We start from the raw sequence: 23,306 nt of genomic DNA, 5'->3' as shown, positions 1-23,306 counted from the left end.
GCTGCTTCGCTCGCAATACCTGAGACAGGTCAGGCAGGGGCTGTGGGAAAGGTACAGTCGAAGAAACACGACCAATGCAGGCAGGTGCAGAATTTAGACTGCGTCTTCAAGTTTCTAGGAGGCGCACTGTGAAAGCACACACAGGTTCTGCTTAACCCAGCTCCTCTTCCCCAACTCTGGTGCCACCTCAGCTGATCTAAAGCAGCTTCCAGTCTTAAAACCTACTGTGTGCAGGCAAGTGGGGTGAGGGAGCTCCCCAGTACCTGCAAACACACCCCAAGTGCTCCTTACGTCCCTCAGAGATCCACCTCGCTTCCAGAAACATTTGGGTTCTCAGATCAGGGAAGTCCACTGCAGAGCGTAGGCAACACAGTGGGTTTTATCAGAAACAGAGGAAAATAAAACTTTAGCTTGACCAGCCCAGGAACATCTCATTTATTAGGGCTCTGACAAAGCAAATGGGCAGCAAACAGAGTCTACCTGGTGCCACCTGGCTTGTCCTTAATCAGCTTGCTTATTCCAGCAATAAAGACCACTTGCTCACTGGAAGGGGCTTTAGTAAGTATTTAGAAGTGTGAAAGGGTAGACCAGCCTTTCACCCACCCATGGGGTCTCCTTTTTAAAAAAAAAATGATCTCAAGTCTCTTGGCTCACAATGTTCCTCAAGCTCACGGGATTCTTTGTGCCACCCTTGCAGATCCCGCTGCTCTGCTCCTGGAGGTTGCTTTGCCTTACAAAGAAAATGTACCTGCGTTTTCGAAACAAGTCATTTTGGGAAAGTCTGCATTTAAAAAGTGGCCTTGAGGACTGGGATATGGCAGAGGAGCTCAAACTCGCTGTCACTGATGAAGAGTTTCTGCAAGGTAAGGAGGCTGGGAGGAAGGATTGACTTGGCTTGCATTGAAAAAGAAGGCAGGGGCTGGAGGGAGCGGTTCATACTCTTCTGGCTTGGCCAGGGAAAGAGAAAATACAATTTCAGAGCCTAGCACCGCTGTTTGGACCGGCTGCAGTGCCTCAAGGAGAAATAAACCCTGTTCAGAAGGCTGAGAAGGCAGCCGGGGACCTTTGCCTTGGGATCTGCCTTGCATTAGAGCTCCCCCAGGCTGCCTCTGGTCTCCTTCTCCCCAGGACGTGATGCTCGGTCCCGGCTGTGGGTGTGGGTGAAGCCCAGCCTGGTCTGCCCCATCCCCGGGAGCCCTGGCACGGAGCTGGCCCGACCCGACAGCCCGGTGGCCACGGACACATCATCTCCAAACGCGTCCTGGGACCGCTCCGACCTGGACTGCTCCGAGGAGGGTGTGCGGTCATCCTCCAGCGAGGCTGGGAAGGTACAAAAAATCACTAGGTTGGAAAAGACCCCCAGGATCATCGAGTCCAACCATTCCCATCAATCACTAAACCATGTCCCTCAGCACCTCGTCCACCTCTCTCTTAAACCCCTCCAGGGAAGGTGACTCAACCCCCTCCCTGGGCAGCCTCTGCCAGTGCCCAATGACCCTTTCCGTGAAAATTTTTTTCCTAATGTTTAGCCTGAACCTCCCCTGGTGGAGCTTGAGGCCATTCCCTCTCGTCCTGTCCCCTGTCCCTTGGGAGAAGAGCCCAGCTCCCTCCTCTCCACAACCTCCTCTCAGGTAGTTGGAGAGAGCAATGAGGTCTCCCCTCAGCCTCCTCTTCTCCAGGCTAAACACCCCCAGCTCTCTCAGCCGTTCCTCATAAGGCCTGTTCTCCAGCCCCTTCACCAGCTTTATTGCTCTTCTCTGGACTCGCTCCAGAGCCTCAACATCCTTCTTGTGGTGAGGGGCCCAGAACTGACCCCAGGATTCGAGGAGCGGTCTCACCAGTGCCGAGTCCAGAGGGAGAAGAACCTCCCTGGACCTGCTGGCCACGCCGTTTCTGATCCAAGCCAAGATGCCATTGACCTTCTTGGCCACCTGGGCCACTGCTGGCTCATGATCAGTCGCTGTCAACCAACACCCCCAGGTCCTTCTCCTTCAGGCAGTTTCCAGCCAGACTTCTCCTAGTCTGTAGCTTCCAAGTGCAGGACGTGGCATTTGGCCTTGTTAAACCTCATCCCCTTGGTCTCAGCCCATTTGGGGCTGATATATCCACCTCCTTTTTCTCCTTCTCTCTCCAGCATACTGAAGATGAAGATGCTTCCTGTGTGGACATCCCAGTTCCTCAGGAGACGTCTCCTCAGGAGACGGCGGAAGCTTCCAGACTCAAGGGGATGCTGATGCCTCAGAAATCCACGCTCCTCAGACCTCAGCGCACAAAGCTCAAGCACCCGTGGTGGACGAGCACCAAAATTGAGGGGGGCTGGCCACGGCCCCCCCTTAATTACTGCATCCTCACCACCCTCGCCCTGTACAACAGCAGATCTACCAGTTCACACGGTACCTACCCTTCTCCCAGCACGGAATGAGGGGAGGAGGGACAACAAGGAGTACAGGAATCTCCAGTCCTCCACGGGGGAGCAGGGATGTAGCAGTCAGGATTTAGGTTCTGGTCTCAGACGCCACAGAGAAAACTGCTTCCCTGCTTCCCCTCTTTACCAACACACAATCCCAGGAGTCTTGAGAGCTGGAAATTTAGTTTTGTCCTACCTTCCTCAAAACCAATGCAGTGCTCAACTGTGCCAGCCATCCTGACCCCATGGGGTGACCCTGTGGGACCCTCTTCTCCTTCCCTCGCTCGGATATGACATGTTCAATTATTTATCACAGCTCTTGCTTGCTTCAGCTCAGGATAAATCTTATCTCTCCGCAGGCAGCACTTCCCATTTTTCCAAACGGCCCTAGAGGGCTGGAAAAACACCATCCAACGCAGCCTGTGCTTCAGCAGCTGCTTTGAGAAAACCACAGGCTTCATGTGGGGTGAGAGAAGGTCCCAGACACTCAGAAGTCCTCATAGATACCCCCACGAGCAGAGCTTGGACACCAGACCGGCCAAGAAATCTTTAGCGAAACCAGCACAGCGAAAGAAACAAATAATGCGACATTAAAATGTGGAGCTTCAATCTCCCACGCTGCTCAGTGACACAGCACCTTTCAGTTTAATATGGATAAAGACTGAGCCACCAGTGCCAGAGCAGTCACTGGGGTCTGAATAACTCCCACGCCTTCCCCTCTCTCTCTCTCGCAGATCTCATGACATCTCTGTTTGGCCTGTGAATCCTTCTGGAACACGTCCGATCCGTTTTCAAACCCTGCTGGTTGTGTCTCAGGTGCAGCTTCACAAGAACTGTGTGTGGCAATTATGAGCATCGCAATGTAAAGACTCAGACTTAGAGGGTGGAAAGAGAAAGATGACCAATCTAATTCCCTTCGGTAAGGCAGTTTTTGCTCTGGCTGCACACATCCCAAACTGCAGAGGCGTTCTGAGGTGGCACCTGCTATGGCTTCAACACAAAGTCCTCCACATGAGCTGTTGCCTCTTCATAGAATCATAGAATCACCAGGTTGGAAAAGACCCACTGGATCACCTTCCCTGGAGGGGTTTAAGGGACGGGTGGACGAGGCGCTGAGGGACATGGGTTAGTGATTGATGGGAATGGTTGGACTCAATGATCCGATGGGTCTTTTCCAACCTGGTGATTCTATGATCTGGTGCATTCTAGTAGAGCAGATTTTTCATACCTTCTTCCTGGAGGAGTCTGGATCTTTCTTCATGATGCGAGTGGTGAGGAACTGGAAGAGGTTGCCCAGAGCAGTGGTGGCCGCCCCATCCCTGGAGATGTTCAAGGCCAGGTTGGATGGGGCTTGGGTGGCCTCACCTAGTGGGATGTCCCTGCCCACGGCCGGGACTGGAACCGGATGATCTTTAAGGTCCCTTCCAACCTGAACTATTCTACGATTGTCAGTGTGGGGCTGTACCCCAGACCTGACCCCTGAGGGGGGGTGCCCAGACAGGACTTCATGAAGGACTTGGGGGTGCTGGTGGATGAGAAGCTTGACGTGAGAAACCAACCATGTCCTGGGCTGCATCCAAAGCAGCGTGGTGGGCAGGGAGAGGGAAGCGATTCTGCTCCTCTGTTGTGAGACCTGACGTGCAGTATTGCGTCCAGTTCTGGAATCCTCAAGGTAAGAAGGAGATGGAGCTGTTGGGACGGGTACAGAGGAGGCTACAAAGATGATGTGAGGGCTGGAGAACCTCTGACACGGGGACAGGCTGAGAGCTGGAGGGTTTCACCCTGGAGAAGGCTCTGAGGAGACCTTATAGGGATCTTCCAGCACCTGAAGGGGCTGCGAGAAAGCTGGGGAGGGGCTGTTTATAAAGGCTTGGAGCGACAGGACGAGGGGCAGCGGGGATAAACTGCAGAAGGGCAGGTTTAGACTGGATATAAGGAGGAATTTCTTCCCCACGAGGCCTCGGAGGCCTCGGAGCGGGAGGCGGGGGGCGGTCCCGGGCATGGGGGGGCGGTCCCGGGCTTTAGGGCTGAGGGAGGCGGCGCCGGTGCCCGGTGCCGATGTCGGAGCGGTACTGCTCGCTGTGCCGCCGGTCGTGGTTCGAGGGCCGCGGGCACCGGTACAGCCTGGGGCACCGGCGGAGGCTGCGGGAGGCGCTGCGGAGGCTGCGGGAGGAGGTGGAGGCGGCGGGGAGCGGCGCCGTGCGGCCTGTAGGCCCCGCGGAGGGAGAGCGGCGCGTGTGGTGCCCGTGCTGCCAGCGGGCAGTGAGGAGGGACGGGCGCTGCGGGGACCTCGCCCTGCCCCGAGCGGCCCTGCTGCGGCACCTGGCGGGGTGAGACGGGAACGGGGGGAACGGGGAACCGGGGCGGCGAGGGGGAACCGGGGCGGTGAGTGGGAACGGGAATGGGGAACCGAGAGTGAGGGGGAACGGGAACGGGGACACCGGAAGTGGTGAGGGGGAACGGGAACGGGGACACCGGAAGTGGTGAGGGGGAACGGGAACGGGGACACCGGAAGTGGTGAGGGGGAACGGGAACGGGGACACCGGGGGGGGTGAGGGGGAACGGGGCACCGAGAGGGGAACGAGGACACCGAGAGAGGGGAATGGGGCACCGGGAGGGGTGACAGGAACGGGGCACCCAGCAGGGTGAGCAGGGACCGGGCACTGGGGGCACGGGGGGGGGGCGGGTAACGGGACACCGAGAGGGGACACTGAGGGGGAACAGGGGCACCGGGGACACTGGGGGAGGGGGAATGGCGTTGGGGGGGGGGATACGGGGACACCAGGAGGGGAGAGAGAACGGGAACCGGGGCACCGGGAGGGGTGAGAGGGAACGGGGCGCTGAGTGGGGTGAACGAGGCACCGGGAGGGGGTTGAGGGGGGAGCGGGACAGCGAGGGGGTGATGAGAGGAGGGGAATGGGGCACCGGGAGGGGTAAGGGGGGACAGAGAGGGGGTACCCAGCAGGGTGAGGGGGGACCGGGCACCGGGGACACCAGGAGGGGTGACAGGAGCACCTGTCAGGGTGAGGGGACACCGGGACTGGAGGTACTGGGACCAACGGGCCCCCGTGGATACTGGCACCTGGCCCGGTGGGGAGCAAGGCCAGCAGAACGGGAGGTACCGGTACCGGTATCAGCAAGATGGGCTCCTCCAGCACTGGGCTGAAGAGGTACTGGGAGCACTGGGAGCACTGGGAGCACCAGGATGGGCTCCTCCGGCCCTAGGACAGGGGCACAAGGGCACGACCGGCTGCTCCAGCCCCGCGCTGGGTTGCTCTGGCCCGGGGGCAGGTGGGTACCGGTACCGGCACCAACTGCTGGGAGCCCCGCAGGCCCGAGCACCGGCGGGAGGCGGTGCGCTTCTGGAGGGAAAACCGCGTGGAGGCAGCGGAGCGGGAGCTGTGCCTGGTGTCGGCCGAGGAGTATGAGCGCTTCGCCCAGGCGCTGGAGCAGGCGGTGGCCACGCACCGGCAGCAGGAGGAGGAGCGCATCCAGCAGGTAACCCCGCACCCCCTGGGCCCACGGTGCACCGACCAGGCACGGCCTCACCCGCGTTCTCTCCGCAGGTGGCAGCTGAGATCCGGGAAGCCGAGCGGCGGCAGCGGGAGACGGTGCAGGCCGCGCTCCAGGTCAGTGAGCCGTATCCTGCCCTGGCTGCGACAGGGGACACGCTCCCACGGCACTGGGAGCGCTTGGGAAGGGCTGGGGGTGGCGGGGGCTCTGCTCAACACCAGAAACACCATTCCTTTTTCCTGAACGGTGCTCAGCTGCCAGCAGAGCCAGAGCTTCGTGCGGGACCTTCCGTCTGCAGCCCCTCAGCAGGACCCCACAGGTAAGCACCGTCCCCAGCACACCACACTCGCTGTGGCCTTTCAGGGGGATTTTACTTAGGCACTGTGGCTGCAGAAAGGTCGCTCTCCTGTCCACGCACTCGTGGGTCACCACCAACAGCCGTACGGAACGCGCACAGCCACATCCAACACGTGTTTAACGCTGCTGTGCCCCAAGAGTGCTTCTTTTCCTTCCTCGGGCAAAGCTCTCCAAACACAAATCCAGCTCCAGAACCCCCTGGACAAGCTGTGCCCTGCCTGGCTTCAACCATAAGAGCAACGAAGCTGGGGAAGGGGCTGGAGAACAAGGGTTAGGAGGGGCGGCTGAGAGAGCTGGGGGGGTTTAGCCTGGAGAAGAGGAGGCTGAGGGGAGACCTCATTGCTCTCTCCAACTACCTGAAAGGAGGTTGTGGAGAGGAGGGAGCTGGGCTCTTCTCCCAAGGGACAGGGGACAGGACGAGAAGGAATGGCCTCAAGCTCCGCCAGGAGAGATTTAGGCTGAACATTAGGGAAAAATTCTTCACAGAAAGGGTCATTGGGCACTGGCAGAGGCTGCCCAGGGAGGGGGTTGAGTCCCCTTCCCTGGAGGGGTTTAAGGGTCGGGTGGACGAGGTGCTGAGGGACATGGGTTAGTGTTTGATGGGAATGGTTGGACTCGATCATCCAGTGGGTCTCTTCCAACCTGGTTATTCTATGATCTCTGCCTCTGGGCCTCTCTCTCTTCCAGCAGCTCCTCTCTGGATGTGGAACAGCCTGGTCCATGTGGGATTCAGGCTGGACCAGACCTGAACTGGATGGAAGCAGGCCAGGCGCTGACCTTCATTGGGCACCAGGTACGGGCGGTCGCTAACAACCGCGACCTCAATTTAACTGCAGGTTACGTAGCACAGACTGTACAAAGCAAAACAAGGCACTGCTGGAAAGGCAGCATTGTGGAGTCAGCCAGTTAACTTGTGTGTCATTAACAAACGCTCTGTAACGAGCCCTAAAAAACGCTCTCAAAGAAAGCGGGGGAGAGCCTCCTTTGTCTTTCTGAACCAGAACTCGTCGCGGGGAGGAAACGCGCGCAGGGATGCTCTTTAAAGTAGCAATTCCCCATCGGTGTTCTTTGTTTCTTTTAACAGGAAGCAGAGGGGAAAGGAAACGTTCACACAGGTAAGGTCACTGCCCCCCTCGAAACCCTCACCTTGCAAACCTAGTGGGGTAACAGGAAGCAGTTCTGGAGCATAAACAGGAGGTGCTCGCTCCCCTGCTGGTATCCAACGTTCCAGAGGAGAAAAGGCCCTGTTAGGAGCTGTGGTTGGGCTGACCCATCCACAGGGTCAGGGAGGAGGGGACACTGCTTGCTGTCCCCAGATCAGGATAACTTCCTCCGCTAAATCCATTTTCCCTGTGTTTTCCAGGAGCAAAACCTCCATGGCTAACCGAGGAAGAGGAAGGGAGTAAACAAGAAATTGGACCTTCCTACGAGGAATTTCTCAAGCAAAGTAAGCAGCCCGTGTGCTCTCTCTTAACCCCACACTCCCACTCTAATGAGCCCAAACCCCTCTTGTTAACAAAAACGTCATTTTAGAGGAGAAGCAGAAGTTGAGAAAACTTCCACCAGAGCGTGTTGGGGCAAACTTTGACCACACCTCTGAGACGGGCGAGAGCTGGCTCCCCTCCTTCGGGCGGGTCTGGAATCACGGCAGGAGATGGCAATCCAGGTACGATTCAGAGTGGGCTTCCAGGTGAGGAAGCGCTCATCGCCTTTCTAAAGGCTGTTCTGCCTCCTGCCCTCTCTTTCAGGCACCAGTTTCGAACAGAGTCGAAAAAGAAGAAAAAACAGTGATGAGAGGCACACAGAGCTCTGGCTGCCGCGGACAAGCAGACTCTGCCCAGGCCAGTGCTCTTTATTTAACACATACGGCTGGTGTCCTGCCCCCCAGCACTGACTGTGACTCTGCAGAGAGTGTGGATGCATCCAGCATGATGTCCCACCAAGAAAATGAGTTGTTGAGAAATAAACTTCGTTTTTGTTTAAATTACCTGGCAGAGCAACTGAAACCGATGCTGCGCACATGATGTTTTCGTTCTAGCTTATATTGCTTCCACATGTTCTGCCTCACCTAAACGATGACTTTCCTTACTTCCCAGTAGAAGGGAGGCCTTAGAACACTTACCCTGGCCAATTCTCACTTTTAATTTAAATAAAGCATCTCCACATAAGGCTGGGAGTTTTTAGCTCCGCTTCCCCACTAGACACAAACCTGGTGGGACACGTTGCCTCACACAGACATTTGGGGCAAGGCTGGATTAGAAAGAGTTTAAATAAACAATGGAAACATCACACCAATACCTTCCCTCTCTACAGTACAAGAAACAGGCTCCAATTTTCCTCCTCCTAGAGCCAAACATGGTTTGACCTCACTGGCTGCTGCAAGTGATAGTAAAACCCCTTCCCTTTCTGCGATATAAAAGCATGTTCATGCGGAACACAAAGCTGGGCTGGCAGCACCAGAACCCACTGCGGCTAATGAAACGTACTCATTCTTGGAAAAGTATTCCAATCACTTTATTGCGCACCCGCATATGACACAGTATCAATGAGGCCACAGGAGAACCTGAAAGGAAGAATTCCTCAGTGATTCAGGAGAAACAGCCCACACGTGAGCGGGCTGCTAACACCGTGGAGCCGTTTGCCGGCTCCTGAGAAAGCCCAGCCCTGCTCCTCCCTGGAGCTTCCATCTCACCTCCCTAGGCGTCCTCTCCAGCAGCAGGCGCATCCCCGCCCTTCGTGTTGCGGGTGTAGATCACCTGGGCTCGGTGCTTGGACACCAGCTTGATCAAACCTACAAAAGACGGGAATTACGTGAGTAGGAAGGGGCCCGGACGCTGTGCTCCCTTGAAAAGTGGCAGATGGAATGAGAGACGATAGGGAATACCAGGGCACCCCACGCTGCACGAGGCTTTTGTATGGATCTGGCCACAGCTGGCTCACAACTTACCCTTCTAGCAGCATTTTCTTGGGGTTACAAAGTCACAGAACACAGCACGAGCTGCGTTCCCTGCCAAATCTTACAGGCGAGTAAAGAAAAGACTTTGTTTTGTGGTCCTGGGTGCTCACCTTTGCTGAGCAGCTCCTGGAGCGCAGCCCTTGCCAGGGAACCTCGGATCTTCAGTCTCTCCGAGACCACTGCTGGCGTGATGAGCTTATAGTTGGGCACCTCCTTGCAGAGTTTCTCGTAGGTGGCTTTGTCGAACAGCACGAGGTTGTTCAACTTGTCCCGCACCTTCCCCTTGGACCACTTCTACTCGAAAAGAAAAAAAACCCCACTAACCCCCATTCTGAGCTGCAACAACAGATCGAGTTTTGGGAGTCAGAACACTGCACCGTCCAGCGGCTCCGGATCACAATGGGATGCACAGAACCACCTTTGTAAGGGTACGAACTGCAAAACACACTGCAGCATCCCCAAACGGAGAAAGAAACATCTCCCTGGAGGGGTTTAAGGGACGGGTGGACGAGGCGCTGAGGGACATGGGTTAGTGATTGATGGGAATGGTTGGACTCGATGATCTGGAGGGCGTTTTCCAACTCGGTGATTCCGTGATTCTAAGAAAACCACTCGCTACCCGAGTTTAACGCCGTCATCCCTAACGTGCAGCCAGACGGCGAAGAGCTCTCCGGACACGGCGACGGGCACCAGCCCTGCTCCTCGGCCCCAGTCAGCCCCGCAGCCCCCTCCGAGCTCGCCTCGGGGCTGCCCCCGCCCCTTACCTTCTTCTTGGCTTTGCCACCGGATTTGTTCACGGGGTCCTTGTCCTTTTTGGCGGACTTGCCCGCATCCTTCTTCTTCTTATCGTCTTTGGGCGGCTACGAGGGAAGAAAGACGGGCGCTAAGCGGCGGGGGCGCAGGGAGGGCTCCTCGAACCTCCCGGGCTGCCTCGGGATCACGGAATCCCTCCATCAGGCCCATCCCCGGTTCCCCTCGAGCCCCCGGTTCCCCTCGAGCCCCCGCGGCCGCGGCCCCGCGCTCACCATGCTGCTACTCTCCCCAAGATGGCGGACCGGAAAGGAAGAGCTTAGGCCCGGCCGGAAGTCGTGCGCGCTGACGTCACATCCGGGGGCGTATCCTGCCGTCACTTCCGGGGAGGAGCCGGGCGCCATGGCGATCTTCAGCGTCTACGTGGTGAACAAGGCGGGGGGGCTCATCTACCAGCTGGACCACCACGCGCCCCGCTCCGACACCGAGAAGACCTTCAGCTTCCCGCTCGACCTCGTCCTGCGGCCCCACGACGAGCGCGTGGTGGTGGCCTTCGGGCAGCGCGACGGCATCCGCGGTGAGGGCGGGGGGACGGACAGACAGAGAGACAGACAGACAGAGAGGCACCCACAGTGACGGGGGACAAACGGACACAGGGACAGACAGAGAGGCACCCACAGTGATGGGGGACAAACAGACACAGGGACAGACAGACAGACAGGCATCCACGGTGATGGGGGACAAACGGACAGAGGGACAGACAGACAGAGAGGCATCCTCAGTGACAGGGCATGGACAGACAGACAGAGAAGAGGACAGGATTCCGTGGCGAGGCGGTGGCACGGACTGACAGAGGGACAGACGGACGGACAGGCATCCACGGTGACAGGGCACGGACTGACGGACAGACAGACAGGCTTCCACAGCGAGGGGTGGCACAGACAGACTGCTTAACGGAAAGACAGGCATCTGATGGACACGCGTCTGTGGTGAGGAGGGGTGCACAGACAGACAGACAGACGGAGGGATGGACTGACAGGCTGCGTGACACCTCTGTGTCCCCGCAGTGGGCCACGCCGTGCTGGCCATCAACGGCGCCGAGGTGAACGGGCGCCTGACAGCGGACGGGAAGGATGTGATGGAGTTCCTGAGCAACCCCGCCAACTACCCCGTGTCCATCCGCTTCGGCCGCCACCGCCTCTCCTCCAACGAGAAGCTGATGCTGGCCTCCATGTTCCACTCGTGAGCCCCGGGGCGGGATGGGACAGGATGGAACGGCGGGGAGAAGGTGAGGATGTCGGGGTGCTGAGAGACGTCTCCCCGCAGGCTCTTCGCCATCGGCTCGCAGCTGTCCCCCGAGGTGGGGAGCTCTGGGATCGAGATGCTGGAGACGGACACCTTCAAGCTGCACTGCTTCCAGACGCTGACAGGTATCGGCCAGCTCTGCAGCTGGCGCCGCTCGGCTGGGCTCGCCCGGGACTTGTGCGTAGGCAGAGTGAAGGGACGGGGCTGGGAAGACCTTCTCCTCACCCTGTTTGCCCCCTCAGGACGCTGAGAGGTGGAGAAAAGTCATAGAATCACCAGGTTGGACGAGACCCACAGGATCATCAAGTCCAACCATTCCCATCAATCACTAAACCGTGTCCCTCAGCGCCTCATCCACCCGTCCCTTAAACCTCTGCAGGGAAGGTGACTCAACCCCCTCCCTGGGCAGCCTCTGCCAGTGCCCAGTGACCCTTTCCATGAAAAATTTTTTCCTAATGTCCAGCCTAAGTCCCCACACCCTCCCCGGCATCGCCCCACGTGGACAGGGCTGAGACCCCCAGGGACAGAGCAGGTTCAGATTGGGTAATTGGGAGAGATTTCTTCACCAAAAGGGTTCTTGGGTACTGGAACAGCTGCCCAGGGAGGTGGTGGAGTCCCCATCCCTGGAAGGGCTTAAAAGACAAGGTAGATGAGGTGCTCAGGGATGTGATTTAGTAGCAGACAAGGACGGTTGGACTCAATGATCCCAAAGGTCTTTCCCAACTAAGCGATTCTATGATTCTCTGCCTCTGTCGTTGTGGCTCCAGGGATCAAATTCGTGGTGCTGGCTGACCCGAGGCAGGCGGGGATAGATGCCCTGCTCCGCAAGATCTACGAGATCTACTCCGACTTTGCCCTGAAGAACCCTTTCTACTCCCTGGAGATGCCCATCAGGTAAGGGAGGAGCCCCCTTTGAATTCCACAGCCTCTCCTCCCGTTCTGCCTGTGCCGGCAGCCCTTGAGGTGAGCAGCGCAGCAGGTGAAGTGGAGTGGGGAGGCTCCGCTGTGGGATGGGATGCAGAGCTGGGCTCGTCCTGTCACTGCTCTGCAGAGCTTCTCTTCCCTGGCGCCATCCCTGCTGTGCTAACGTGACCAAGCAGAAAGCTGGACTCCCACTTAACAGCTAAAGCCTGACTGCTGGCTTGTGACTTTCAGAATCTCTCCTTGAAGGATGCAGAGATCCTGTCCTCGTTAGCCTGTTTCATAGGTAAAGTCACCCCCTCCTCTTTTCTCACCGTTCCAGGTGCGAGCTGTTTGACCAGAACTTGAAACTTGCTCTGGAGGCGGCAGAGAAAGCCGGACCCTTTGGACCAGGATCTTAGAGAAAGCCTCGCCGGCTGCACAAACTCAGCCTCCCTGTTCCCCGTCGGCCTCTGTCCGAGCTCTCTCCTCCACAGCAGAGACTCCATATCCCCTGAACTTGATTCCTTCTCTCCCGAGATACTGTTACCCTCTTTGTTGAGGTTCACCTCACCCCGCCTCGCTCCGAGAGTGGCTCATTCCGCTGCTGCGGCTGCACAGACGGACACACGGATGGGGTGCGGGTCGCGGCTGTGCCGCGGTTGGTTCTTTGCTGTGGTTCCTTGGCTGTACGGATATTTTCCTGCACAGCTGCGACTGAAGGCTGTGCCGAGCGTCCTGCGTAGGGGGAATAAACATCCCTAACAAGGAGGCTGTTCATTTCCTGCAGGTAGGGGCTCCTCAGGGAGGACAAACAGGTTTGGGGGCTTCTGTACGTGCCCTTCTCCATGAGACAGCCAGAGCCGTGTGATGCTGCTCTGTTTTTATTTCACAGATAGATCTTTTAATTAAGTATAAAATGTAATTAACTTCCATTGTTTCAATTAAGGCTGGCTACCTACTCTTGCAACCAAGCTGTTCTGCAAAGTACCTGCTGCTCCGTGAGCTGACTCCGCCTCCTCCCAGACCCAAATTCACTAAATCCTTCTGGGGAAAACCAAGAAAATTAAACAAAACCCCAGCTAAAAACCTGAGTTTGAAGATTGCGGTGGGCTGGATCCGGGGGCTGCTGCTGGCAGCGGAGGCTCCGCGCAGTCCGAGCCCTGGCTGCAGCTGCAAGACATGCAGCTCCTGAATGAAAACAGCCCAGACCATGGATCTGGTTCCAAAAAAAAACACAAGCCAATGCGAGGACAGGTTTCCACAGGCCCTGGTGGCAGCTGCTGTCAGAATTCCTGCTGCTGGCTCCCGTTTTCCTGGCTGATTTGCGGGGCACTGCCTTGGCAGCAGTGGCCTCCCTGGCAAATCATTAACGCTGTGCACAGAAACCACTCCAGGCAGGGCTGCTTCAGGAGCTTCTCTGAACACCAAGGATTTCTTGGAAGCATGCCTATTTCTAAATGCTGTGGAGAGCCCTGCCGCAGCACCGCATCGGCATTCTGCTCCTCTGGAGCGGAACACAACTAAAAGCGAAAGCCACACTGCTCTCAAATCAGCGGTGAGGCCAAACTGTCACCATCATCGGTCCCTGCTCCAGGGCCGAGAACGTGCACTGAACAATCTGGGACTTCCAGAGCACTCCCACGGAGAAAGTCAGGCCTGCTTTACCAGCAGCGCTGTGAGAGGAGGTGCAGTCAAAATCAAACTGTAAACTATCTGGATTATCACATCTGGAGGGAAAAAGCAGCAGGAATCTCATGCCGTCGGGCACGTTACAGTGGACGAGACGTCGGGACAGTTTTAGAGTGAACTCGGTTTCCAGTTACACAAACACGAGCATCGTTCACGTCAGCGTGGGAGCATCAAGCCGCTCATCCTCAGTCCGCCTTCCGGGGAACGCGGCCCATCTTGGTGCGGATGTTCCGCAGTAAGAAGAAAGCCACAGTGCTGCTGGTGCAGGTGATCTCGGCCACCCAGAAGGCCGTGGCCCAGCTGTAGTGCTTGGCGATGGTGCTGAAGGGCAGCCCCGCCAGGAAGCCTCCAACTGTTGGAAACACAGACAGCCAGCTAGCAGCTCCCGAGCGCCTCCATTTTAGCTGCTAATCCCTGGCTTTGCATGCATACAAATTGCTCAGGGATGGCAGAAGCCTGCCTGGTACAGCTGGGAGCATCCCTCTGCTGCTCCGGCAGCTTCCTGAGGGCAGCACCTTGGCATCCCAGGGCTAAATCGCACGTCACCAGGAACACACGCGGGTTCTGTTTGTTTTCTGGGGAATCGGGCGTTACTCACCGTTGGCCATGAGGGCCACGATGGCGTGGGAGGTGCCGCAGAGGTTGGCGGGGGCGCTTTCATTGGCGATCACCCCAAAGAGGGCGATGGGCCCGTAGGAGCAGAAGCCAAACACAGCTCCCAGCGTCAGGATCCACAGCTGTCAAAAGAAGTCAGGATCAGAAACCGGATCTGTACGTGTTACCCCATCAATCAGCAGCTGCCGACGGATCTTGGACCCAGGACTGGTACGAGGGGGTGGCTTTTTGGGCTGAGTGCAGGTCCCTGGCCTGCGGAGAGAGGAGCTCCAGCTCTGCCTTGCAGGCCAGTGAGCTCCCCACTCTCCATAGCTCCACACCACGTGCCGCTCCCCAGGAGAGAACCAGGGTATCACAGAGATTGACAGCGAGCCTGTGAAATCACAGGGAGAGCTGTGAATCGAGTCACTCTTTAAAATGATCCTGGAAATGCAACTGAAAGCTCTTCTCGTTTTAGATCTAAGCGGCTGATCAGCGCGTGTTTGTTTGCAGGAAGCTGCAATCCAATAATCTCTGTTACTGAACAAACACAGAGACAAACTGAAAACCCCACAGCTGGAACGTCGGTGTTAGCTGACGCTCTAGGAAAACCACCTGGCTCAGAATTTATCAGTCGTTTGGAAAGGGCAGCACAGGATAAGCAACTTGGCCACCTCCAGTTGTCAGAGTGCTTTTTGAACCATAAACACCATTTCAAGATGCCCAGCAGGATGTAAATGCCATCTTATTTTCCAGATGGGAAACAGAAGCAGAGAGATAGGAAAACACTTACCAAAAGTTAAGCAGAAAGGTGCCTGTGGGAGCAGAATCAACGGTCCTGCCCTCGCTCACAGGACACCTTAAAACCTGTGTTTTACCTGATGAGCAAATGTCCTCAGAACCTTCGATATAAGCACTCAAACGTTTTATATTCGGACTCTTTGAAGCCAGTTAGTGCAATCAAACGATTATAAGAAAAGGTTTCTTTGACAGAACTTACAGTAATCTCTTCTCAAAGCCCTGGTTCTAAGTTCTGCAGTGCTAACCAACCTCCCAGGAGAGGAAAGAGGCAGATCAGCCAAAGCAGAGACAGGCAGAGGGAGAAAGAATGCAAGGCAGAAACCTCGTGTTCTTTTAGGCCTGTAAGAGCAGCAAGAGGCTGGAAGGCTACAGTCCAGAAGGGATTTTCCTGGAGAAAAGAAGGGAAAAGGAGAAAAGAGGTTGTATTTACACAGCAGAAGACACATCTGGACAGCAGCCAGCGATGCCAGCAGCAGAAGCAGGCTCAGCCCGCTCCTCCGTCGTACAAGCACAGAGAACGCACACCAATAGCTCTGGGGAAGGGTGACAGAACAGTCGTGCTCCTCACTGTTCCAGGGCTGCCCCTACAACCACTGACCAGCTGCCCACGCAGGATTACCTGGGGAGAATCGCCTGTGACCGTGACGCGGAAGAGAAACATGGAGACGCACATCCCGGCCATCATGGAGAGCAGCAGCGCGTGCCGAGGATTCCCGTAGCTTGACAGACCCACCTGGGAAACAGGAGGGGAAACGGAGAGTTAGGAAGTGGGAGGACTCCTTCCCTTTTATCCTCGCCATCACCAAGGCTCTCCAAGCAGCCTTGTAACCAGGCTTCTGGTTGCGTTTAAGGACTGCTGCAGCCCAGCTGCGCTAAGCGAACAGCTCCTAGTGATGAGAAGACACTGCTCCGTTATCAACGGCACCCTAGACCACTCTGAATTTGGCTTCGAATCCCACCACTGGATTCTAATGTGTGGGTTTTTTTGGCTGGAGACAACTGCCAGCAGGTGGATTCCTTTTGACACAGAGATCTGGAGGGTGCAGCAGAGCCAACACATCAAACAGATCGAGTGTCTGACACCTCATTGGAATGTTGCAGTCCCTAACATCGGCACATGGATGTCCCAAGGCATTCTGCATTTTTCTCTGGCATGTGGCAGAGCCAGGTATGGGCCTCTCTCGCAGCCGTTATCACCTGGCTGAGCACTTTGATAACCCGCTCAGACGGGTCGTGTCCCTCCCACCCTGCCTGCACATGAAAAGAAAGAGATGAGTTAATTGGGAATGGTCTCATTCCCACAAGTCCTGATCCAAAGCAGGGTAGTTCAGACACAGCTGCAGGCCAAAGAAGAGCTTGAGAAGAAACAAGCAGAGTACAGAGAACGGCTGTTCTCTAGTGCAAGGCGGCAGCTCCCTGCTCTGCATTCTGGGTATCCTGAATCTCTAGAGCAACACAAATGAGGGGAGCGCTCTGCTCCACTGCTGGTGCAGGGACCTGGGGGGCAAGGAAATAATCTCTAAGCGCTCCTGCAGGAAGCCAAAATCAAATGTAAACACTCCAAAGCAGCCCCAGCTGAGGCTGTGTCAACGCCCAGCGCTCTGCAGGGCCCAGGGTACTCACTCTCGCTACCGCTCTGTCAGAAAGGTACCCAGCAGCAATGCTTCCCACCAGACCCCCGATCTCCAAGGCACTCATGTAGGAGCTACCTAGAACATAGGTGAAGCAAAGAACAGGCTGTCAGGTTTGTTAGGACAGCAAACCTGCGGCTTGCGATTCACCAAGCTCAGCCACTGTCAGCTCACTGAGAGCTCAGGACGGCTCTGCCAGACGAGACCCTCCAGCTCATCCTTGCGCAGGAATGCCCATACGGCAGTCCCGGGAGGGCCTGGCACACAACAGCACCGCGACACGGAGCGTGCAGGAACTTTGTCAGTGAGCTATTTCATTAACACGTGTCTAAACAGGCAGGTGAGGAGGTGGAAGTGCCAGTGTCCTATTGCTGTTCCAGTCCAGCTCTCTGCCACAACTCCCAGACTTGGCAATACAGCTTTGTGTCTTACCCACGAGCATGGATTGTCCCCTCTCCTGGATCAGGAAGAGCTGTCCCCAGTCGGTGCAGCACGTTTTCACTCCAAAAACAACCAGGTAGCCCGTTGACAGCACCCAGAGGTACGGCGAGAGCAGCAGCTCCGTCAAAGTGCTGTTGTCGCTGGAAGAACCTGTACAGAAGAGCAGGAGGGATGTTGCTCCTGCTGGAGTGTTGCTGCTGAACCACAGCGACTCAGCGGCATGACAGGCACATCTGCGAGCAGGAGCCGTGCGTAAGGACACCCTCGCAGAAGGAGATATCTGTAGCTACCAGCAGCAATCAGCTTTACCTCCCCCTTTGTTGTGGGTTTGCTGGGATTTCAGAATCTGTTCCGTCAATTTATTCGACGTTCATTAAAGATTTCAAAAGAACAATCAAAACACTACTCCCCGTCACTTTCTGTGTTGTGATCACCAATAAAACCTCCACAAAGGTGTTAAAAAAAGCGCTGTGCTGCTCCTGGTGATGGTCTAATGCTTTTAAGCTAAGTGAGTGCTGCTACACAGCTTGACAACACTGACTTTCAGGTGGTACCTTTATTCTCAGTGCTCTGAACAAACATTTACTCACCAGATGGCCTGGCTTAGGACAGAAAACACTGAGCAGAGTCCACCGCGAGCCAGGGGTCACAAGAACCCGTGGCGGGGTGAGGGGAAAACTCATTCCTCAGGTAACACAGAGGAGAGGAGGTCAGGCTTAGGAAGGAGTCCCCTGCCATGGCATTTTTCCTCTCTCTGCAGCCCCCCAGGAGACTCAGCTCACTCTCTAAGCAAATAAAGCCCCAAGAAAAGCGTGGCATTGCTAGCAGGGAGACATTAAAGAATGTGGAGATGAAACAGCCAGCCCTGAGCATCGCAGCAGCACAGAGGCAGGCACTGGTTTGGGCTCAGAAGCCTGTACACCGGCCCTTTCCCATGGGATCACCCCGGGGCTTGGTTTGTACCATTTGCAACTTCAATGCAGCTCAACATTTATCAGAATAAAGCTGCTGGAAGCAGCCTCTTACACATTTCCCACCAAGCAGGGACTTTGGGGAGGGGGAAGGACAGGTTCCAGTACACCCAGCAAGATATTTGTGCCAGAACGCGGAGAGCAGGAGCAGTGCCTTCTCCCACGTCTGGCAGCGAAGTCCCGTGCTCACCTTTCTTCCCTTTCTTGGCTCCTTGTTCAATGTTGGGCAGCCCGACATCCGACGGCTCGTTTTTAATCAGGATGAGACAAACCACGGAGACGACCACGCAGGTGAAGCCGGAGAAGGAGAGGGTCATGCGCCAGTCATAGTGCAGAGACACGAGTGCCGCGACGATGGGGCCCAAGCCTCCAGCCAAGTTCATGCTCGTGGACAGGATGGCCCACCAGGTCCCAAACTGGGAAGGCTCAAACCACTGCGCAACAACAAGAGAAACAGCAATGAGGGAGAGAGTGATGCTGCTCCTGGAAACCCTCGATGGAGGCCCACGCTGCGGTTCGGGGCAATGCAGACCCAGATGGCACCCCAAACGCTCAGCCAGCACCGACAGGTGCTCCTGCCACAAGCCAACTTAGAGTTATTTCCATGTGCAGACCGTGAAACCGAGACGTGGACCAGGAGAGGCAAATTTAGGAGCGTGCGGTTCTGCGTACTCGCTCACCGGGAACAGCGTCCTCCTGGAAAGGTCTGCTGGCACAGGAGTATGAACAGATATGCCGGGAGGCACGGGGTAACTTTAGGACTCGATGCTGCAGTATCAGCACGACTGGTGCCGCCCCACAACTCACTTGGAGCCAGCACCGCTTGGGTGGCAGCTGTTGGTACGAAAGCACCCGAGCGCTGCAGTCACAAGCGTCTTCCTAAAGCACCGGGTGCTTCCCACTATTTGGGACCCTCCTTTCTGTGCACACAACCACCCCAGACAGCCCTCTTCTTGCCAGCTAGATCAGGTGAGGCACCTTGCAGGAGGGTGATGCGGTTGTTCACCTCTCCTCACCTGAAAGGAGGTTGTGGAGAGGAGGGAGCTGGGCTCTTCTCCCAAGGGACAGGGGACAGGACGAGAGGGAATGGCCTCAAGCTCCACCAGGGGAGGGTCAGGCTAAACACTAGGAAAAAAAATTTTCACGGAAAGGGTCATTGGGCACTGGCAGAGGCTGCCCAGGGAGGGGGTTGAGTCACCTTCCCTGGAGGGGTTTAAGGGATGGGTGGACGAGGTGCTGAGGGACATGGGTTAGTGATTGATGGGAATGGTTGGACTCGATGATCTGGTGGGTCTCTTCCAACCTGGTGATTCTATGATCCCTGGATTTTGCGTCTTTCAAGAGCATTTATCACCCAGCTGACCTGCTTTCCTTCCGCCCTACAGCAGAAACCCATCTCTTCCCCTTAGACTCTCACAAATCCTGAATACGCACAGCTTAGGGGCTCGGCTCACACTGTTGCTCCACACATTAGTTGTTTTTCTACCTGAAGAGCCCACGATTTGCAATTACAGAGATCGCTGAGAAGGCCGATGGAATTCTGCTCATCCTTGCCTAGCAGCAAACGGCTGCTACGGCCTGAGAGGCGAGCAGACCTTCGCACACTGAAAACACCAGATCCTGACAAGTGACATCTCTTACAGCCGAGAGGGTCTGCTACCAGGAGATGTTACTTATCACACCGAGCTGGAATCGTGGGCTAACGAACCCCTTGAATCTTTGCTAGAACAAGCAGACTGTTGTGCGTGGGAATGTGCTCTGCAGGCAGCAGAATGCACAGCTAAGCGGTCTGACCAAGACTGTGACCTCCTTGGCTTGATGGAGGCAGGAGTTAGCGAGCATCTCTAGGTTCAGAGCGAGTGCTCTGGCAACGCGGTGGGCACAGGAGACATAACTCAATGCCAGGAGCCTCGTTTTCTCTAGCCGGGGCTTACCTTGCGCAGGATCTTCCCGCAGGGCGGCCAGCCCAGCCCCTGGGCCAGCCCGTTGAGGAACCAGAGCCCGGCAAAGGCAGTGACGGTGGAACTCCAGGAGAAACCCACGTTGACGAGGCCCACGAGCAGCAGCCCAGAGGAGAAGAGCAAGCGGGCGCTCAGCTGGTCGGACAGCACGCCGCTGACAAACTTGCTGATGGCGTAGGCTGCGGACTGGCTGCTGGTGATGAGACCTGCAGCGGGGCAGAGCGAGCAGAGCCCTCAGGGCTGGGGCAGAAGGGACAGAGCCAGGGGAAGGGGGGGGGCTCAACTGGGGGTGGGGGGCAAGGGGAACAGAGCCAGGGCAGACGGGGAGCAGAGAGGGGGCAGGAAGGTGACGAAGAGGATAGAAACGAGACAGAGAGGGGTCAGAGGGGACAGAAAGGGCAGAGAGGGGGACACAGAGAGGACAGAGAAGGGACAGTGGGAAGAGAGCCGTTAGAGCTGGGGCAGAGGGAACAGGAGAAGCAAAGACGGGGCAGGAGAGGGGGCAGAGCCCAGGGGACAGAAGAAGAGGGCACAGAGCCCGAGGGGCAGGAGAAGGAGGGACAGAACCCGAGGGGCAGGAGAAGAGGAGAAAGAGCTCAAGGGGCAGGATAAGGGACAGAGCCTGAGGGACAGAAGAAGAGGGAACAGCCCTGGGGCAGGAGCTGGGGGGACAGAACCTGAGGGGCAGGAGAGAGAGGGGATAGAGCCTGAGGGGCAGGAGAAGGCGGGGGATAGAGCCTGAGGGGCAGGAGAAGGCGGGGGATAGAGCCTGAGGGGCAGGACAAGGGGGGGATAGAGCCTGAGGGGCAGGAGAAGAAGGGACAGAACCCGAGGGGCAGGACAAGGGGGGACAGAATCCAAGGGGCAGGACAAGGGGCGACAGAATCCAAGGGGCAGGACAAGGGGCGACAGAATCCAAGGGGCAGGAGGGGACAGAGCCCTGGGGCAGGAGAAGGGGGGATAGAGCCTGAGGGGCAGGAGAAGGGAGGATAGAGCCTGAGGGGCAGGAGAAGGGGGACAGAGCCGAGGGGCAGGAGAAGAGGGGACAGAACCCTGGAGCAGGAGAAGAGGGGACAGAGCCCTGGGGCAGGAGAAGTGGGGACAGAGCCTGAGGGGCAGGAGAAAGGGGGACAGAGCCTGAGGGGCAGGAGAAAGGGGGACAGAGCCTGAGGGGCAGGAGAAGGGGGGACAGAGCCCTGGGGCAGGGGCAGCGGGTCCCGGCCCCCCCCGCTCACCCAGCTCGTCCTTGCCCAGCGGCACCTCGGCCATGACGGCGGGCATGACGAAGGAGAAGGTCTTGCGGTTGAAGTAGTAGAGCGTGTAGCCCACGAACATGGCCGCGAAGATGAGGGCGCGGTGCCGCCCGTACCCGCCCGCCGCCATCGCTGCCCCGGGGCCCGCGGGAGCCGCCACAGCCCCCAGGCCACGCCCCCTGGCGCCCTTGGCCACGCCCCCTCGCCCTCATTGGCTCCCAGGCCCCGCCCCTTTCGTTCTCATTGGCTACAAGCCCCCGCCCCCTCGCTCCCATTGGACCCCAAGGACCCATCTAGGGACCGCGGGACCCCTGTAAAGCCACCAGGAGCCACTTAGGACCCCCAGGACCCACCTAGAGCCCTCAGCCCCGCTCTAGGGACCCCCAGAAACCCCCCCCCCGAACCCCTCTAGAACCCCCAAAACCCCTTTAGGGACACCCAGAACCCCTCTAGGACTGCTCTAGGGACCCCAGGACCAAACTAGGGACCCCCAGCACCCCTTTAGAGACACCTAGAACCCCTCTAGGACTGCTCTAGGGACCACAGGACCAAACTCGGGACCCCCAGAACCCCTTTAGGGATGCCCAGGAGCCCTTTAGGGGACCCCCAGAACCCCTGTAGAGCCCACAGAACCACCCTAGGACCCCAGGAAGAAACTATGGACCGCCATAACCCCTCTAGGACCCCCAGAACCCCCTTAGAGTCCCGCATAACTCCTCTAAGACCCCCAGAACCCCTTTAGGGCCCACACAACCACTCTAGCACCGCTCTAGGGACCCCAGTATGACACTAGGGACCCCCAGAACCCCTTTAGGGTCCCCCATAACTCTTCTAGGACCCCCAGAACCACTTTAGGGCCCCGCATAACTCCTCTAAGACCCCCAGGACCCCTGTAGAGCCCACAGAACCACTCTAGCACTGCTCTAGGGACCCCAGTATGACACTAGGGACCCCCAGAACCCCTTTAGGGTCCCGCATAACTCCTCTAAGACCCCCAGAACCCCTTTAGGGCCCCGTGTAACTCCTCTAGGACCCCCAGGACCCCTGTAGAGCCCACACAACCACTCTAGCACCGCTCTAGGGACCCCAGTATGACACTAGGGACCCCCAGAAACTCTTTAGGGTCCCCCAGAACCTTTCTAGAACCCCTAGGATCCTTTTAGGGAGACCCAGAAGGCCTCTAGGACCCCCGTGACCCCCCGGAACCTTTTTAGGGAGCCCTCTAGGCACCCCCAGGACAGGCTCCCCCCCAACCCCTGCCCTGGGCTGTGCACCCTGCTCTCGCCCCAGTGCAGCTGCAAGATGAGACATTACGGAGAAATGTTTTGCTGTGAGGCGGGGGGAGGCCCTGGCCCAGGTTGCCCAGAGCAGGGGTGACTGCCCCATCCCTGGAGGGGTTCAAGGCCAGGTTGGATGGGGCTTGGAGCCCCTGATCCAGTGGGAGGTGTCCCTGCCCGTGGAACTGGATAGACTGTGATGTCCCTTCCCACCCAAACCATCCCATGATTCTATGACCTGGAGCTCTCACTGTCAGGAAGCGTCAAATTTATTGGGGGTGGACGAGGCCCGAATGGAGAACGTGAGACGCACATTCATGGTGTCGGTGGCCCTGTGCACTCCCAGGGCAGCGGGAGGCTGAGCAGCACCCAGCGCACACCACACCAACGACAACGAATTGGGCCAGTCTGGGCTTTGCTGATCCCTGGGCCCGCTCCTGGTGGCTGCTCCTACTACAGGCTGCGCTAACGTACGCATTCCTTCCTCCTGTCTCCTT

At 57.3% G+C, this 23,306-nt stretch overlaps 4 protein-coding genes across 11 annotated transcripts in view; 2 read left to right on the top strand and 2 right to left on the bottom strand.

Annotated features, from left to right (window-relative positions):
• The first annotated feature begins 4,431 nt into the window (after nt 1-4,431).
• The window catches only part of CENATAC (centrosomal AT-AC splicing factor), a 365,184-nt gene continuing 346,309 nt past the window's right edge, over nt 4,432-23,306 (top strand). Inside the window, exons 1-9 of one of the 5 annotated variants that reach the window (XM_069876651.1) lie at nt 4,432-4,737; nt 5,740-5,905; nt 5,974-6,036; nt 6,175-6,239; nt 6,965-7,070; nt 7,362-7,392; nt 7,641-7,724; nt 7,811-7,943; nt 7,997-8,210. In XM_069876651.1, the coding sequence (XP_069732752.1) occupies nt 4,466-4,737; nt 5,740-5,905; nt 5,974-6,036; nt 6,175-6,239; nt 6,965-7,070; nt 7,362-7,392; nt 7,641-7,724; nt 7,811-7,943; nt 7,997-8,171 (1,095 nt within the window). In that variant the 5' untranslated portion in view covers nt 4,432-4,465 and the 3' untranslated portion in view covers nt 8,172-8,210. Of the gene's footprint in view, nt 4,738-5,419; nt 5,578-5,739; nt 5,906-5,973; nt 6,037-6,174; nt 6,240-6,964; nt 7,071-7,361; nt 7,393-7,640; nt 7,725-7,810; nt 7,944-7,996; nt 8,284-23,306 lie in introns of those variants that run through there. The other 4 variants (XM_069876652.1, XM_069876650.1, XM_069876653.1 and 1 more) reach the window with 4 other exon arrangements.
• RPS25 (ribosomal protein S25) lies at nt 8,767-10,387 on the bottom strand. Its single transcript, XM_069876658.1, has 5 exons — nt 10,259-10,387; nt 9,998-10,093; nt 9,344-9,527; nt 8,970-9,068; nt 8,767-8,840 (listed from the first exon to the last, which is right to left on the bottom strand). The coding sequence occupies exons 1-4, from the start codon at nt 10,385-10,387 to the stop codon at nt 8,974-8,976; spliced, it is 504 nt and encodes a 167-aa protein (XP_069732759.1). The 3' UTR covers nt 8,767-8,840; nt 8,970-8,973.
• TRAPPC4 (trafficking protein particle complex subunit 4) lies at nt 10,386-12,957 on the top strand. Its single transcript, XM_069876656.1, has 5 exons — nt 10,386-10,560; nt 11,051-11,225; nt 11,310-11,413; nt 12,056-12,182; nt 12,532-12,957. The coding sequence occupies exons 1-5, from the start codon at nt 10,386-10,388 to the stop codon at nt 12,608-12,610; spliced, it is 660 nt and encodes a 219-aa protein (XP_069732757.1). The 3' UTR covers nt 12,611-12,957.
• SLC37A4 (solute carrier family 37 member 4) lies at nt 13,791-21,686 on the bottom strand. Of its 4 annotated transcripts, XM_069876644.1 has the most exons (9): nt 21,515-21,686; nt 20,253-20,485; nt 18,509-18,752; nt 17,339-17,497; nt 16,899-16,984; nt 15,895-16,008; nt 15,598-15,663; nt 14,479-14,617; nt 13,793-14,232 (listed from the first exon to the last, which is right to left on the bottom strand). In XM_069876644.1, exons 1-9 carry the CDS (start codon nt 21,660-21,662, stop codon nt 14,066-14,068), a joined length of 1,356 nt encoding a protein of 451 aa, XP_069732745.1. In that variant the 5' UTR covers nt 21,663-21,686; the 3' UTR covers nt 13,793-14,065. The 4 variants fall into 4 exon arrangements, with proteins under 4 accessions (XP_069732747.1, XP_069732745.1, XP_069732748.1 ...); XM_069876646.1 differs by lacking the exon at nt 16,899-16,984 and having other exon boundaries at nt 13,791-14,232; nt 17,343-17,497; XM_069876645.1 differs by lacking the exon at nt 15,598-15,663 and having other exon boundaries at nt 13,794-14,232.

This window comes from Phaenicophaeus curvirostris, chromosome 25, assembly GCF_032191515.1.
Source record: "Phaenicophaeus curvirostris isolate KB17595 chromosome 25, BPBGC_Pcur_1.0, whole genome shotgun sequence".
NCBI classification, from domain to species: domain Eukaryota; kingdom Metazoa; phylum Chordata; class Aves; order Cuculiformes; family Cuculidae; genus Phaenicophaeus; species Phaenicophaeus curvirostris.
The sequence above is the reverse complement of the archived record's forward strand: the minus strand, read 5'-3'. Positions and strand labels throughout refer to the sequence as shown.